This window comes from Dioscorea cayenensis, chromosome 16 (assembly GCF_009730915.1).
Source record: "Dioscorea cayenensis subsp. rotundata cultivar TDr96_F1 chromosome 16, TDr96_F1_v2_PseudoChromosome.rev07_lg8_w22 25.fasta, whole genome shotgun sequence".
In the NCBI taxonomy this organism is placed as follows: domain Eukaryota; kingdom Viridiplantae; phylum Streptophyta; class Magnoliopsida; order Dioscoreales; family Dioscoreaceae; genus Dioscorea; species Dioscorea cayenensis.
Window position 1 is genome coordinate 22748023 of NC_052486.1, and position 17742 is coordinate 22765764.

A 17742-nucleotide genomic window follows, 5' to 3' on the forward strand; every position below is an offset into this window, starting at 1 on the left:
TTCAAGTCCTTTGGCCTTGATTCACGATGCTGAAATTTCTTTTCACTCAGTAAAGTAGCAAAAGAAAACATTAGTCTCAACATTTCACTGAACAAACCTCCAAGGCCTTTGGCCTTGATTCACGATGCCAAAATTTTTTTCGCCTATAAAGTAGCAAAGAAACATTAGTCTCAACATTCTCAGTGAAAAAACCTTCAAGGCCTTGGGCCTTAATTCACGATGCTGAAATTTTTTTCCCCTGTAAAGTAGTAAATAAAACATTAATCTCAACATTCTTAGTAAACAAACCTTCAAGGCCTTTGGCCTTGATTCACGATGCCGGAAATTTCTTTTCGCCCGATAAAAAGTAGCAAAGAAACATTAGTCTCAACATTCTCGGTGAACAAACCTTCAAGGCCTTTTGGCCTTGATTCACGATGCCGAAATTTCTTTCGCCCTGAGTAAAGTAGCAAAAGAAACATTAGTCTCAACATTCTCGATGGACAAACCTTCAAGGCCTTTTGGCCTTGATTCACGATGCTCGAAAATTACTTTTTGCAGCTAAAAGTAGCAAAGAAACATTAATCTCAACATTCTCGATGAACAAACCTTCAAGGCCATTGGCCTTGATTCACGATGCGAATTTTCTTTTCGCAGTAAAGTAGCAAAGAAACATTAGTCTCAACATTCTCGGGTGAACAAACCTTCAAGGCCTTTGGCCTTGATTCACGATCTAAAATTTTTAGCACGTAGAAGTAGCAAAAGAAACATTAATCTCAACATTCTCGGTGAACAAACCTTCGAGGCCTTTGTCCTTGATTCATGATGCCAAAATTTCTTTTCGCACCGTAAAGTAGCAAAGAAACATTAGTCTCAACATTCTCGGAACAAACCTTCAAGGCCTTTGGCCTTGATTCCGCGATCTCGAAATTTCTTTCCCACGTAAAGTAGTAAATAAAATATTAATCTCAACATTCTCAGTGAACAAACCTTCAAGGCCTTTGGCCTTGATTTGCCGAAATTTCTTTCGCCTGTAAAGTAGCAAAGAAGCATTAGTCTCAACATTCTCAGTGAACAAACCTCCAAGGCCTTTGGCCTTGATTCACGATGCCAAAATTTTTTTCACCGTAGCAGAAAGAAACATTAGTCTCAACATTCTCGGTGAACAAACCTTCAAGGCCTTTGGCCTTGATTCACGATGCTGAAATTTCTTTCCCCTGTAAAGTAGTAAATAAAACATTAATCTCAACATTCTTAGTAAACAAACCTTCAAGACCTTTGGCCTTGATTCACGATGCCGAAATTTCTTTCGCCAGTAAAGTAGCAAAGTAACATTAGTCTCAACATTCTCAGTGAACGAACCTTCAAGGCCTTTGGACTTCATTCACGATGCCGAAATTTCTTTCGCTCAGATGATGACAAAAGAAACATTAGTCTCAACATTCTCGGTGGATCAAAACCTTCAAGGGCCTTTGGCCTTGATTCCACGATGCGAAATTTCTTTCGCATCGTAAAGTAGCAAAGAAACATTAATCTCAACATTCTCGATTGAACAAACCTTCAAGGCCTTTGTCCTTGATTCACGATGCCAAAATTTCTTTCGCCTGTAAAGTAGCAAAGAAACATTAGTCTCAACATTCTCAGTGAACAAACCTTCAAGGCCTTTGGCCTTGATTAACGATATGCCAAAAATTTATTTGCTCTGTAAAAGTAGCAAAAGAAACATTAATCTCAACATTCTCAGTGAACAAACCTTCAAAGCCTTTGTCCTTGATTCATGATGCCAAAATTTCTTTCGCCTGTAAAGTAGCAAAGAAACATTAGTCTCAACATTCTCGATGAACAAACCTTCAAGGCCTTTGGCCTTGATTCCGACTGCCGAAATTTCTTTCCCTGTAGTAGTAAATAAAACATTAATCTCAACATTCTCGGGTGAACAAACCTCCAAGGCCTTTGGATTTGATTCACGATGCCAAGAATCGCACCGTAAAGTAGCAAAGAAACATTAGTCTCAACATTCTCGGTGAACAAACCTTCAAGGCGCTTTGGCCTTGATTCACGATGCCGAAATTTCTTTCGCCAGTAAAGCAGCAAAGAAACATTAGTCTCAACATTCTCAATGGACAAACCTTCAAGGCCTTTGGCCTTGATTCCACGATGCCAATTTCTTTTCGCTTTGTAAAGTAGCAAAGAAACATTAATCTCAACATTCTCGGTGAACAAACTTTCAAGGCCATTGTCCTTGATTCCACGATGCCGAAATTTGCTTTTCGCTGCAGCAAGTAGCAAAAGAAACATTAGTCTCAACATTCTCGGTGAACAAACCTTCAGAGGCCTTTGGCCTTGATTCCGCGATCTCGAAATTTCTTTACGCCTGTAAAGTAGCAAAGAAACATTAGTCTCAACATTCTCGATGGAACAAACCTTCAGGCCTTTTAGCCTTGATTCACGATCCCGAAATTTCTTTCGCTTTGTAAAGTAGCAAAGAAACATTAGTCTCGGCATTCTCGGTGAACAAACCTTCAAGGCCTTTGGCCTTGATTCCCGATACCAAAATTTTCTTTAGCTTTTGTAAAGTAGCAAAGAAACATTAATCTCAACATTCTCGATGAACAAACCTTCAAGGCCTTTGTCCCTTGATTCACGATGTCAAAAATTTCTTTCCTTTGTAAAGTAGCAAAGAAACATTAGTCTCAACATTCTCGGTGAACAAACCTTCGAGGCCTTAGGCCTTGATTCCGATCATCGAAATTTCTTTCCCACAGCAAAGTAGTAAATAAAACATTAATCTCAACATTCTCGGTGAACAAACCTTCAAGGCCTTTGGCCTTGCTTCCACGATACTCGAAATTTCTTTACTTTGTAAAGTAGCAAAAGAAACATTAGTCTCAACATTCTCGGTGAACAAACCTTCAAGGCCTTTGGCCTTGATTCCACGATCTGAAAATTTCTTTCCACTGTAAAGTAGTAAATAAAACATTAATCTCAACATTCTCGAGTAAACAAACCTTCAAGGCCTTTGGCCTTAATTCCACCGATCGCCGAAATTTCTTTCGCCCGGTAAAAGTAGCAAAGAAACATTACTCTCAACATTCTCGATGAACAAACCTTCAAGGCCTTTGGCCTTGATTCCGCGATGCCGAAATTTCTTTTCGCCCATGATAAAAGCGACAAAAGAAACATTAGTCTCAACATTCTCGTTGGACAAACCTTCAAGGCCTTTGGCCTTGATTCACGATGCCTGAAATTTCTTTTACGCACTGTAAAGTAGCAAAGAAACATTAATCTCAACATTCTCATTGAACAAACCTTCAAGGCCATTGGCCTTGATTCACGATGCGAAATTTCTTTTCGCGCTGTAAAGTAACAAAAGAAACATTAGTCTCAACATTCTCGGTGAACAAACCTTAAAGGCCTTTGGCCTTGATTCACGATACGCGAAATTTCTTTTTCGATGCGTAAAGTAGCAAAAGAAATATTAGTCTCAACATTCTCGATGAACAAACCTTCAAGGCCTTTGGCCTTGATTCCACGATACTCAAAAATTTGTTTAGCCTGTAAAGTAGCGAAAGAAACATTAATCTCAACATTCTCAATGAAAACCTTCAAGGCCTTTGACCTTGATTCACGATGTCAAAAATTTGTTTTCGCACTGTAAAAGTAGCAAAAAACATTAGTCTCAACATTCTCGGTGAACAAACCTTCAAGGCCTTTGGCCTTGATTCTGACTCTGAAATTTCTTTCCACATAAAGTAGTAAAATAAAACATTAATCTCAACATTCTCGTTGAACAAACCTCAAGGCCTTTTGGCCTTGATTCCACGATCTTCGAAATTTCTTTCGCTGTAAAGTAGCAAAAGAAACATTAGTCTCAACATTCTCGATGAACAAACCTTCAAAGGAATTTGGCCTTGATTCACGATGCGAAATTTCTTTCGCCCGATTAAAAGCGACAAAAACATTAGTCTCAACATTCTCGGTGGACAAACCTTCAGGCCTTTGGCCTTGATTCACGATGCAATTTCTTTTCGCTGTAAAGTAGCAAAGAAACATTAATCTCAACATTCTCGGTGAACAAACCTTCAAGGCCATTGTCCTTGATTCACGATGCGAAATTTCTTTCTCGCTGTAAAGTAACAGAAACATTAGTCTCAACATTATCGGTGAACAAACCTTCAAGGCCTTTGGCCTTGATTCCGCGATACCGAAATTTCTTTTACGCATCGTAAAGTAGCAAAGAAACATTAATCTCAACATTCTCGTTGAACAAACCTTCGAGGCCATTGGCCTTGATTCCACGATGCCGAAATTTCTTTCGCACTGTAAAGTAGCAAAAGAAACATTAGTCTCAACATTCTCGGTGAACAAACCTTCAAGGCCTTTGGCCTTGATTCACGATACCGAAATTTCTTTTCGCCTATAAAAGTAGCAAAAAGAAACATTAGTCTCAACATTCTCGGTGAACAAACCTTCAAGGCCTTTGGCCTTGATTCCTCGATCTCAAAATTTCTTTAGCTCTGTAAAGTAGCTAGAAACATTAATCTCAACATTCTCGATGAACAAACCTTCAAAGGCCTTTGTCCTTGATTCACGATGCCAAAAATTTCTTTCGCTGTAAAGTAGCAAAGAAACATTAGTCTCAACATTGTCGAGTAAACAAACCTTGAGGCCTTGACCTTGATTCCACGATACCAAAAATTTCTTTAGCTTTAGTAAAGTAGCAAAGAAACATTAATCTCAACATTCTCAGTGAACAAACCTTCAAAGCCTTTGTCCTTGATTCATGATGCCAAAATTTCTTTCCCATGTAAAGTAGTAAATAAAATATTAATCTCAACATTCTCGTTGAACAAACCTTCAAGTCCTTTTGGCCCTTGATTCACGATGCGAAATTTCTTCGCTGTAAAGTAGTAAAGAAACATTAGTCTCAACATTTCACTGAACAAACCTCCAAGGCCTTTGGCCTTGATTCACGATGCCAAAATTTTTTTCGCCTATAAAGTAGCAAAGAAACATTAGTCTCAACATTCTCGGTGACGCTTCAAGGCCTTGGGCCTTAATTCACGATGCTGAAATTCCCACAGCAAAGTAGTAAATAAAACATTAATCTCAACATTCTTAGTAAACAAACCTTCAAGGCCTTTGGCCTTGATTCCGCAATCTTGAAATTTCTTTCGCTGATAAAGTAGCAAAAGAAACATTAGTCTCAACATTCTCGGTGAACAAACCTTCAAGGCCTTTGGCCTTGATTCCACTGATCGCCGAAATTTCTTTCGCTTGATAAAGTAGCAAAGAAACATTAGTCTCAACATTCTCGTTGGACAAACCTTCAAGGCATTTGGCCTTGATTCCACGATGCGAAATTACTTTTTGCACGTAAGTAGCAAAGAAACATTAATCTCAACATTCTCGAGTGAACAAACCTTCAAGGCCATTGGCCTTGATTCCGCGATCCGAAATTTCTTTCGCTTTTGTAAAAGTAGCAAAGAAACATTAGTCTCAACATTCTCGGTGAACAAACCTTCAAGGCCTTTGGCCTTGATTCCACGATCTCAAAAATTTTTAGCTTTGTAAAGTAGCAAAGAAACATTAATCTCAACATTCTCAGTGAACAAACCTTCAAGGCCTTTGTCCTTGATTCATGATGCCAAAATTTCTTTCGCCTGTAAAGTAGCAAAGAAACATTAGTCTCAACATTCTCAGGGAACAAACCTTCAAGGCCTTTGGCCTTGATTCACGATGCCGAAATTTCTTTCCCCTGTAAAGTAGTAAATAAAATATTAATCTCAACATTCTCAGTGAACAAACCTTCAAGGCCTTTGGCCTTGATTTGCCGAAATTTCTTTACGCTCGTAAAAGTAGCAAAAGAAGCATTAGTCTCAACATTCTCAGTGAACAAACCTCCAAGGCCTTTGGCCTTGATTCACGATGCCAAAATTTTTTTCACCTGTAAAGTAGCAAAGAAACATTAGTCTCAACATTCTCAGTGAACAAACCTTCAAGGCCTTTGGCCTTGATTCCCGATCTTGAAATTTCTTTCCCACATAAAGTAGTAAATAAAACATTAATCTCAACATTCTTAGTAAACAAACCTTCAAGACCTTTGGCCTTGATTCACGATGCCGAAAATTTCTTTTCGCCCTGATGAAAAGTAGCAAAGTAACATTAGTCTCAACATTCTCAGTGAACGAACCTTCAAGGCCTTTGGACTTCATTCACGATGCCGAAATTTCTTCGCCCGATGAAAAGCGACAAAAGAAACATTAGTCTCAACATTCTCGATTGGACAAACCTTCGAGGCCTTTGGCCTTGATTCCATGACTCTCGAAATTTCTTTCGCCTGTAAAGTAGCAAAGAAACATTAATCTCAACATTCTCAGTGAACAAACCTTCAAGGCCTTTGTCCTTGATTCACGATGCCAAAATTTCTTTCGCCTGTAAAGTAGCAAAGAAACATTAGTCTCAACATTCTCAGTGAACAAACCTTCAAGGCCTTTGGCCTTGATTAACGATGCCAAAATTTATTTAGCCTGTAAAGTAGCAAAGAAACATTAATCTCAACATTCTCAGTGAACAAACCTTCAAAGCCTTTGTCCTTGATTCATGATGCCAAAATTTCTTTCGCCTGTAAAGTAGCAAAGAAACATTAGTCTCAACATTCTCAGTGAACAAACCTTCAAGGCCTTTGGCCTTGATTCCACAATCTCGAAATTTCTTTCCCACGTAAAGTAGTAAATAAAACATTAATCTCAACATTCTCAGTGAACAAACCTCCAAGGCCTTTGGATTTGATTCACGATGCCAAAAGAGCCACCGCTGTAAAGTAGCAAAAGAAACATTAGTCTCAACATTCTCGGTGAACAAACCTTCAAGGCCTTTGGCCTTGATTCATCGATCTCGAAATTTCTTTTCGCCGATGAAAAGCGACAAAGAAACATTAGTCTCAACATTCTCAATGGACAAACCTTCAAGGCCTTTGGCCTTGATTCACGATGCCGAATTTCTTTCGCCTGTAAAGTAGCAAAGAAACATTAATCTCAACATTCTCAGTGAACAAACTTTCAAGGCCATTGTCCTTGATTCACGATGCCGAAATTTCTTTCGCCTGTAAAGTAGCAAAGAAACATTAGTCTCAACATTCTCGGTGAACAAACCTTCAAGGCCTTTGGCCTTGATTCACTGATACCGAAATTTCTTTCGCTGTAAAAGTAGCAAAAAGAAACATTAGTCTCAACATTCTCAGTGAACAAACCTTCAAGGCCTTTTAGCCTTGATTCACGATCTCGAAATTTCTTTCACGCTGTAAAGTAGCAAAAGAAACATTAGTCTCGGCATTCTCGGTGAACAAACCTTCAAGGCCTTTGGCCTTGATTCCACGATACCAAAAATTTCTTTAGCCTGTAAAAGTAGCAAAGAAACATTAATCTCAACATTCTCGATGAACAAACCTTCGAGGCCTTTTGTCCTTGATTCACGATGCCAAAAATTTCTTTTCGCTGTAAAGTAGCAAAGAAACATTAGTCTCAACATTCTCGATGAACAAACCTTCAGGCCTTGACCTTGATTCCGCGATCACCGAAATTTCTTTCCCCTGTAAAGTAGTAAATAAAACATTAATCTCAACATTCTCAGTGAACAAACCTTCAAGGCCTTTGGCCTTGCTTCACGATGCCGAAATTTCTTTTCGCTTTGTAAAGTAGCAAAGAAACATTAGTCTCAACATTCTCGGTGAACAAACCTTCAAGGCCTTTGGCCTTGATTCCGCAATCTTGAAATTTCTTTCCCCTGTAAAGTAGTAAATAAAACATTAATCTCAACATTCTCATTAAAACAAACCTTCAAGGCCTTTGGCCTTAATTCCTGATCCTGAAATTTCTTTCGCCCTGATGAAAGTAGCAAAGAAACATTACTCTCAACATTCCGTTGAACAAACCTTCAAGGCCTTTGGCCTTGATTCACGATCGTCGAAATTTCTTTCGCCCGATGCTGACAAAAGAAACATTAGTCTCAACATTCTCGGTGGACAAACCTTCAAGGCCTTTGGCCTTGATTCCCGATCTCGAAATTTCTTTTACGCTGTAAAGTAGCAAAAGAAACATTAATCTCAACATTCTCATTGAACAAACCTTCGAGGCCATTGGCCTTGATTCACGATCTCGAAAATTTCTTTTACGCTTTGTAAAGTAGCAAAGAAACATTAGTCTCAACATTCTCAGTGAACAAACCTTAAAGGCCTTTGGCCTTGATTCACGATGCCGAAATTTCTTTCGTCTGTAAAGTAGCAAAGAAATATTAGTCTCAACATTCTCAGTGAACAAACCTTCAAGGCCTTTGGCCTTGATTCACGATGCCAAAATTTGTTTAGCCTGTAAAGTAGCAAAGAAACATTAATCTCAACATTCTCAATGAAAAAACCTTCAAGGCCTTTGACCTTGATTCACGATGCCAAAATTTGTTTCGCCTGTAAAGTAGCAAAAAAACATTAGTCTCAACATTCTCGATGAACAAACCTTCGAGGCCTTTGGCCTTGATTCACGATCTCGAAATTTCTTTCCCCGTAAAGTAGTAAATAAAACATTAATCTCAACATTCTCGGTGAACAAACCTCGAGGCCTTTGGCCTTGATTCCACGATCTTCGAAATTTCTTTTCGCTGTAAAGTAGCAAAGAAACATTAGTCTCAACATTCTCGATGAACAAACCTTCGAGGAATTTGGCCTTGATTCACGATGCGAAATTTCTTTCGCCCGATAAAGCGACAAAAGAAACATTAGTCTCAACATTCTCGGTGGACAAACCTTCAAGGCCTTTGGCCTTGATTCCGCGATGCCGAATTTCTTTACGCTCGTAAAGTAGCAAAGAAACATTAATCTCAACATTCTCGATGAACAAACCTTCAAGGCCATTGTCCTTGATTCACGATGCCGAAATTTCTTTTACGCTGTAAAGTAGCAAAGAAACATTAGTCTCAACATTATCAGTAAACAAACCTTCAAGGCCTTCGGCCTTGATTCACGATGCCGAAATTTCTTTCGCCTGTAAAGTAGCAAAGAAACATTAATCTCAACATTCTCAGTGAACAAACCTTCAAGGCCATTGGCCTTGATTCACGATGCCGAAATTTCTTTTCGCGCTGTAAAGTAGCAAAAGAAACATTAGTCTCAACATTCTCGGTGAACAAACCTTCAAGGCCTTTGGCCTTGATTCACGCGATCTCGAAAATTTCTTTACGCCTATAAAGTAGCAAAAGAAACATTAGTCTCAACATTCTCGATGAACAAACCTTCAAGGCCTTTGGCCTTGATTCACGATGCCAAAATTTCTTTAGCCTGTAAAGTAGCTAAGAAACATTAATCTCAACATTCTCAGTGAACAAACCTTCAAGGCCTTTGTCCTTGATTCCACGATGCCAAAAATTTCTTTTCGCTCTGTAAAGTAGCAAAGAAACATTAGTCTCAACATTATCGATAAACAAACCTTCAAGGCCTTGGCCTTGATTCACGATCTCGAAATTTCTTTCCCTGCAAAAGTAGTAAATAAAACATTAATCTCAACATTCTCGGTGAACAAACCTTCAAGGCCTTTGGCCTTGCTTCATGATCTCGAAATTTCTTTCGCTTTCGTAAAAGTAGCAAAGAAATATTAGTCTCAACATTCTCGATGAACAAACCTTCAAGGCCTTGACCTTGATTCCACGACATGAAATTTCTTTCCCACAGCAAAGTAGTAAATAAAACATTAATCTCAACATTCTCGGTAAAAACCTTCAAGGCCTTTGGCCTTGATTCACTGATCTCGAAATTTCTTTACGCCCGATAAAGTAACAAATAAACATTAGTCTCAACATTCTCGGTGAACAAACCTTCAAGGCTTTTGGCCTTGATTCACGATCTCGAAATTTCTTTTCGCCGATGAAAAGTAGCAAAAAGAAACATTAGTCTCAACATTCTCGGTGGACAAACCTTCGAGGCCTTTGGCCTTGATTCCACGATCTCGAAATTTCTTTCGCCATGATAAAAGTAGCAAAAAACATTAATCTCAACATTCTCGTTGAACAAACCTTCAAGGCCATTGGCCTTGATTCACGATCTTCGAAATTTCTTTCGGCGATAGAAGTAACAAAGAAAAATTAATCTCAACATTCTCGGTGAACAAACCTTCAAGGCCTTTGTCCTTGATTCACGATGCCAAAATTTCTTTTCGCTCTGTAAAGTAGCAAAGAAACATTAGTCTCAACATTCTCGGTGAACAAACCTTCGAGGCCTTTGGCCTTGATTCCACGATCGCGAAATTTCTTTCCCACAGTAAGTAGTAAATAAAACATTAATCTCAACATTCTCAGTGAACAAACCTTCAAGGCCTTTGGCCTTGATTCCCCGATCTCGAAATTTCTTTACGCTGTAAAAGTAGCAAAGAAACATTAGTCTCAACATTCTCGGTGAACAAACCTTGAAGGCCTTTGGCCTTGATTCATCGATACCGAAATTTCTTTTCGCCCGATAAAGTAGCAAAGAAACATTAGTCTCAACATTCTCAGTGAACAAACCTTCAAGGCCTCTTGTCGATGCCGAAGAAGTACTTTAAAACTTTCTGGAAGACGAAGGTGAGGAATCTCCTTTGCCGGTAAGCTAGGATCCCCTCCTCTACACCGCCATGACTACCGTCCAATGAACTTCTAATATATGATCTTTGTGAATTGAGAAAAGGCGCGACCCGAGAACAATAATAGCGGCTGAACACCACTATCGAGTTTATCCAATTGATCCACTCACGGTACTCGCTCGGAGATCCCCTTCGTCTATGTGAGCTGCGGTAGGCAATCCAGCAGAAATAGGGGCATTTTGATTCGCCGGCGTGTCGATCCTTGATCGGATAAAGGCGACCGTTGCACTCTCGAGCTACCGAGCCGGCGTATGGCGGCGATCCACGAGCATTGGCGTTGTCCTCACGAATCTCGGCTTCTCCTCGCCGAACCCATTGAACCTAGGGTTCTCCTCCTCCCCAGATCCATCGTGAGAGCTCGCTCCGAGCGAGCGAGAGTGAGAGATGGCGCAGCGAGAGGAGTTCGTTAGAGTCCCGACAAAATAGAGAAAAATGCGTTTATAATTTTTTTATATAAATAAATATTTATATATAGTAAAAAAGGAAAAATTCTTTATCACCTTTCGTAATTTTTCAAAACTTCTAAAAACCCTCCTACTTTTACACCCCGAACGACCCTTCGTTAGTGTTTAACTTCCCTTTTACCCTCTACCGTTCACTTCAAATGGGTCAATGTTGTGAAATCCTATTTTTGCCCTTGAAAATAGTGGGAAAAGAAAGCGTCAAATCACATCATGTTCAACCTTTTCAAAGGCTTTTACTGCTTGGTTTTCGATAGACAGATGCCTAGGAGTTGCATTACATCTTGTTGTTCTCCTCATTTCTCCTCATTTGAGTTGTTCGACTTGATTCTGCTGGTTTCAGTGTCTGGTGAGAATCTCTTCGTTGCTATCGGTTTGACCATTCCGTGACGTGTTTATTATGGCGACTCATTTGTGGTAGTACGGGCTAAAGTTTATCATACCGAAATATATAAATCGGTTTCTCCAACGAGAAAATGAAGTTGATTTCCATCGGATTGGTCAAGTGCACTCCATCTTCAAATGGTACTGTAGTCAATTTTATTGTCGAGAGCGAGGCGTGTGCCATTGTCGTCTCCATTTGAAAATGAGTTCATTTCGTTGTAAAGTTCTTCTCGTTTATGGTTATCTATTTGTATATTTTAAATATTGTTTAACTATTTGCTATTATCCGTTTAAATATATTACCAATATATTTAATAATTGTCATCTCCGTTTAATAATTGTCATCTCCGTTTAACTTTATCTTTACATGTATAACTATTCATATTAACGTGTAAATTCTAAAAGTCTCTGCGTAAAACGGTGATCTTTTTCGTTTGATCTGAATTGTTGGCAGGTGGCACGTGGCAGGTGGCAAGGTTATGGTATCCCGTGCATAAGAATTAATGACGGCATTAATTCTTATGCCGCAGTAACATACATCAAACACCCGTTCGTTGTCATCATCGATGTCGGTCCATCTATGCGTTTAACTTTTTTCTCGAGATATGAAGAGTCGACTCGCTAGTGGACTTCACACCATAAATAACAAGGAAGAACCCTTCCCATGGACAACCACTTCTCGTCGTCCTCATCATCCTCCTCCTTCTTCTCCTCCTTTTCCTCCTCGTCATCTATTTCCTGTGTATGATATTCGCTGGAGTCAGACGAAAGTTGGAAGACCAACTCTATCTGAAAGGATGTCTCGTGATCCTCCTTATCTTGAGAATCAATCAGTCATAATCACGCAACAAGTTAAACTATCTTTTCATGCCCAAGTCGAAATACTCGTATAATTGCCTGAATGCAGAGGATTCTCCAGCGGTGGATGACGGGCAAGCAATTAAGCGAGCATTTCGACTTGGGTAAGAAAAGAAAGTTTTCACTTATTGCGTGATTGCGGAGGATTCTCTAGAGGAGGAATCGATAGCATCCTTTAAGACGGAGTTGATATTTATCACTTGAGACTTTTTGTTACCGTTTAAGAACATTACGTCAGTGTACAACTATTACGTTCTGTGTTTAACTATCAGGATCTTCGCTTAAGTCCGACCATGACACATTGATTAATAGAAGTTTTCATGAATGTGTTTGTTTAACCTTTTTAATGTTATGACGTTGTGCGGGTTCGAGTTGATGCGCATGTTATGCAAACGTGTGTGAGCATTCGAATGCACGGACACTTGTTTCGTTCTACGAGGGTCGAGTCGTGAGTGTCAAAGTCCGGAGGACGTTGTAAATGTTGTAAATGTTTTATAAATAAAACGAAACAAGCTTATTTGAATGTGAACTTCGGAAATTTGAACAGAGACCTAGTAAAAATAATGTGGGAAACAAAAGAACGTCATTGTAAACAATAGAAAAAGTTAAACAATACTCAGAGTTACTCTTTAAACAATGACAACGAGTGTTTAAGAAAATACGTAAAGATGTTTAAGCAGTTGACCTAGGAGGTACCCATCTTGCATGCGATGTCGGTGAAAGCATTTCAATTTAAAACAATAACATATATTTTTAAAGCAGTTAAATCACTATATTTAAGCGGTTTTACGTATTATTTACATAATATAGACTTTATTTAAACAGGTAACCGTTATGTTAAACACTATATGTATCTGTTTAAACATAAAAAGCTTGAAGTTTAAACAGATACTCATGTCGAGCGATGACAATATGTCTTCATCGTGACAGTGACATATATTTCCCTTTTTGCCCTTGGGATGGAGGGAAAAATACCGCCCAATCACATCACGTCTAGTCTAACCTTTATGCACTTTTTTGTCTTCATCGCGACAGTGATATATATATATGCACTTTTTTTGTTTGCCTATCTGACTGTTGTTTGTTGTTTACTTCTTCTTCTTCTTCTTCTTCTTCATCTTATTTTTGTTCTTCATTTCATTTGGTTTGTACGATTTGGTTTTCGGCCGATATATTATGGAGAGTTTTTGTGGTATTGCTAGATTCAGCGGGGAGGGAAGAGTGCTAATGTTCACGGCTCGAGACTTCTTGGGAGTTGGTGTTAGGCGAGATATGTGAGCGATAGGGGATCTCAAGTTTCTCTTATCGGGGGTTAAGTTCATCACACCGAGATGGATATAAAACGGTTTCTCCAATAGAAAATGATGTTGACTTCCAGTGGATGTGTCACGATGCACTCCATCTTCAAATGTCTCTGTAGTTGATCTTGTTGTCGAGGACGGAAGATGTGCCATTGCGAATCCTAATAAAAAGCGAGTTTTACTCGTTGTAAGTTCCTTCTCTTTTATTTTGTTCCGGTTATGCAGGTTCATTAGTGTTTAAATATGTCCGATCATCTGGTTAACATCTTGTACTAGTCATTTACGTTATTCGTTAGCGCTTAAGTATTTAATTTAACGTTTAAATATTGTCATTATCACTTAAACATTATATTCCTCCAGCTTAACATATTGATCTTTTCATTTGATTGAAGTGTTGGCGGGAATTCGATTCAGTGAGTGCTCCGTCTCATCCCCATGGTGAGCACTGCGGTGTGGGATGTCTTCCTTCCTCGTCGATCATTCGAGCAAATGCTGCGTTGGATATTGGACAACGCTTTTGACGGTGTCGAACATTTCGGTGATGTCTTGCAAATCATGCAATCAAACGGAATTTTGACTTCAAATTCATAAAGAACGACATCGAGTGATCGTGGAATCGCTGCCGCCGATGGTTGTCGTCGCGCCTTCATGCATCAAAAAGAGATATAACAAAAAAATACTTTTCATAATCAAGACAATCAACCCGTCACACACTTGCGGTGGTGGCAGTAGGTTCGGCGTCACATCCGAAAGCGTCGAAAAATGGGTTAGCGCGCGAGTGATTCGAAGCTCAAGGACCGTCCCTTGTACAAGGCCACCGACATTCGATGAAGGACATGTTGCGGGAACATGGTGTCCACATGACCATCAAGCGAGGCTTGGTTGGGAAAAAGAGCATGCCCGGGTAGTCCCTCGATGGCGTGACATCTCCGACTCCGATTGCTTTGCTTTGGTATGTGGATAAGGTGGTCGAGACAAATCCGGCAGCTGCGATCGTGGAAAGAGACGGTGATCATTTTAAACGTGCATTCTTGGAAAATATCGGGGGTACACCACTGGGATTCAAGAGGGCTTGTAGCCTTCATTGTTTCTCGATGGTACCCACCTCCTTGGAAAAATATCCGGATACACTCTTGGATGCCACAGGAAAGATGGAAACAATGGTTGTTTCCATGTCGCCTTCGGTATAGTCGACAACGAGACCGATGCCAATTGGACTTGGTTCATATCTAAGTTAGGTGATGCTTTATACGAGGATGGAGATTATCATGAGATAATTACATTCGTGTCGGACGAGGTCCAAGGGCCTTGAGCGCAATTGCGAGAGTCTTCCCTTCTTCGCCACATGACATCGCTCTTCGACATTTGGAGGCCAATTTTATGAAAAGCCAATGTCGGACTTGGGAAGGCATTGAGGAAGGAGTGTCGGGTCTATATGCTTCCCGCATTGCGTGGGCATCCACGGCCAAAGATTTCGATGATACTGTGAATGCGACTGCGAGCTACATCACCCGAAGCTCATCACTGGTTGATTAATAAATCGGATACTGGCACATTGGTCGAATTATACTGCTCGTGAGGTAACGTTGGGGTGAGATGTATTCAAACGTCACGGAGTCATTCAATGCTTGGATCAAGGAAGCTCGTCGTTCTGCGATGAGCCATGGTCGACTCCATAAGATGCTCTGAATGTTGATTTACACTTAACACTTTAGTGTTACCGTTTGAAACATTCTCAATCTTTGTTTAATTACACTTGTCGACTTTAAATATTAATCCTTTCATTTAAATATTTCAAAAATAATGTTTAAAACTTATGTTTATGAATTATTTAACCATCATTGTCTTTTGTTTAACCTCATTTTGCCGAGTTCGAGTTGATCACGCAGTGTTATGTGAACGCGAGCAAGCAGTGAACAAATGGGGAGACCTACTTATGCCCTGCATCATACATTCGGTGAGAGATCATCGCTGAGGACAGCGAAAATCTTCGTGTTGGCCGTTAGTTACGATGATCGTTACGGTGATCGACCGGTCGCGATGACTCAGTAGATCTCGCCATCGAACTTGTTCGTGTCGAGCGCGGCAAGTTTATGGTATCCCTTTGTAAACACGCCTACCGCAATAATGCGGCCATGAACACCAACGTCCATCGATTTATTATTAGCGGGTACTTCACCGTGCGTAATTACAAACTAGCGATAAGGAAGCTATATTCCACATACCCATACGATGATGTCTTGGGACGGAAATCGAGCTTCGCTTACGACCGCCTCGCGACTAGAAGGCGACCAAGCGGCCAAGACGAAAGAGGATCGAGTCGCGAAGCGTTTGATGTCCGCGAGAGTTACATCGTGCATCACCGCCATGGATCCGGCCGATCATAGATCTTGAAATGAAACTGTCACGCGACTAGGCGTCATGTAAAATAAGCCGACGATGACGAGGGGAAACATCAGTGTATTGATGGGCAACTTTCCATATTTAAACTCTTACTCTTTTACAATGAATGCATTTATTTAAGCAGTAGATAGTGTTATTTTAAAGCGGATCACACTCTGTAATTTGAAATATTTCAACTGATGTTTAAAAGCGATATATGGTATATTTAAACAATGAAACGTAAATGTACACAATTACAACGTAAATTAAACAATGAAATGAAACCTAGACTGGAATTTAACTCTGCCTTTATAATTGAAAAATAAACAAAATTTTTACATTGAGAATATACAAGTCATGTTCTTCGAAACGAAAACAATGAATCGAATCGTCCGAGTTTATACTCGAAACAAAATCGACATCGAGATATACAAGACATGTTCTTCGGTCACAAAATTTAACCTTGCAGACGACTCTTCTCATGTGACGCCGACTCGTCCTCCCTTCTTAAGTATGCGGGTAACATATCTTAACTCGAGGTAAGGGAACATCTGCTGCAGTAGTCGCGAACTCTCACCCCCAAAGTAATTGCTGCCGATAAACCGTATGACGTAGACGCCAAGTAATCGACGCTTCCTTGTCGGGCGTGGTGTTTCCATGTCGTGCACGCAGTGGGTACTTTTGTCATCGCCGATCCTTGAACTCCATATCGACACACATTGTCGAGATAGATTCCAGTGATATGTCTGAGTTAAGATTAGAATCACGATTAAATACCAAATACTATTAATCTGGACTACAAGTAAAGAACATACCATGTCCAACGCGTCTTTTATCGTGACCCCTTGGACATGAAGAATAATGCAGATTCTGCTTGTTTATCATTGTCAAGGATGACTGACATGGAAGTGGCCATTCATGATTATCGTGAGGATGGCACTTTGAACTGCGGCACGTGAGGCAGACAAAGATCGACTATAGCCATAATTGTTTTCTACGTATGGCCGTCTCACTTTGATATAAACAAGTAAGTGGCTCTCAGTGATGGAGGCGCTCTGTAAGGATATGGTTTCTTTGCTCACCGACTTTTGTATTATGCATGCAGCGTCCATCACATCATCTCGCGGACCATCTCCTTCCCCTCACGGCCAGTAGTACAATTTGTCCCGTGCGGAAATGGGACAATGGCCAGTGTTCTTCCAGCAGCGGCAGCTGCCGAGGTTAGCGATAGCAGCGATATAAATACAGACGTATTGCAGAATGTTTAAAACGAAGTAGTATCAAATGGTAAATGATATTATATATAATTAAAGCGTTAAGTGAGACAAATTAAATGATAACATAAAGGCATTTATCACTATTAGAAAATCGTTTAAACACTATAATAAAAATTTAAACACTATAATAAAAACTTTAGACTTACCCGTTAAATGAAGCGGTTGAGGAAAGTCCTCATCAACTCCACCTTGCTCATATTTGTTAAAGACGAGGGCAGGGCTAACATTTTTTGGGAATAAAAGCTTTTCGAGCCGTCTGGTCCCATTGATTAGCGTGATAAAATCTCTCTCGTTGCTCGGTCGGGGTCGCCGTGGGCCAGCATGGAGCTGTGCCTTCCACACGGTGTTGTGCAGCATCTTCCTTGATCCCGAGGATAGCGGCAGCAGCATCAGCTGCAGACACATCCTTGTAGTTGTTCTTGTTGTGGGATTGTGCACA

The 17742-nt window shown here is 40.0% G+C and overlaps 1 protein-coding gene across 1 annotated transcript in view; it reads right to left on the bottom strand.

Moving 5' to 3' along the window:
- Window positions 1-7155: 7155 nt before the first annotated feature.
- LOC120278665 overlaps window positions 7156-17742 on the bottom strand; it is a 15687-nt gene continuing 5100 nt past the window's right edge. Inside the window, exons 9-13 of the mRNA XM_039285394.1 lie at window positions 9357-9499; window positions 7816-7862; window positions 7525-7570; window positions 7330-7475; window positions 7156-7179 (exon numbers count right to left, since the gene is read on the bottom strand). Of these exons, the coding sequence (XP_039141328.1) occupies window positions 7156-7179; window positions 7330-7475; window positions 7525-7570; window positions 7816-7862; window positions 9357-9499 (406 nt within the window). The remainder of the gene's footprint in view (window positions 7180-7329; window positions 7476-7524; window positions 7571-7815; window positions 7863-9356; window positions 9500-17742) is intronic.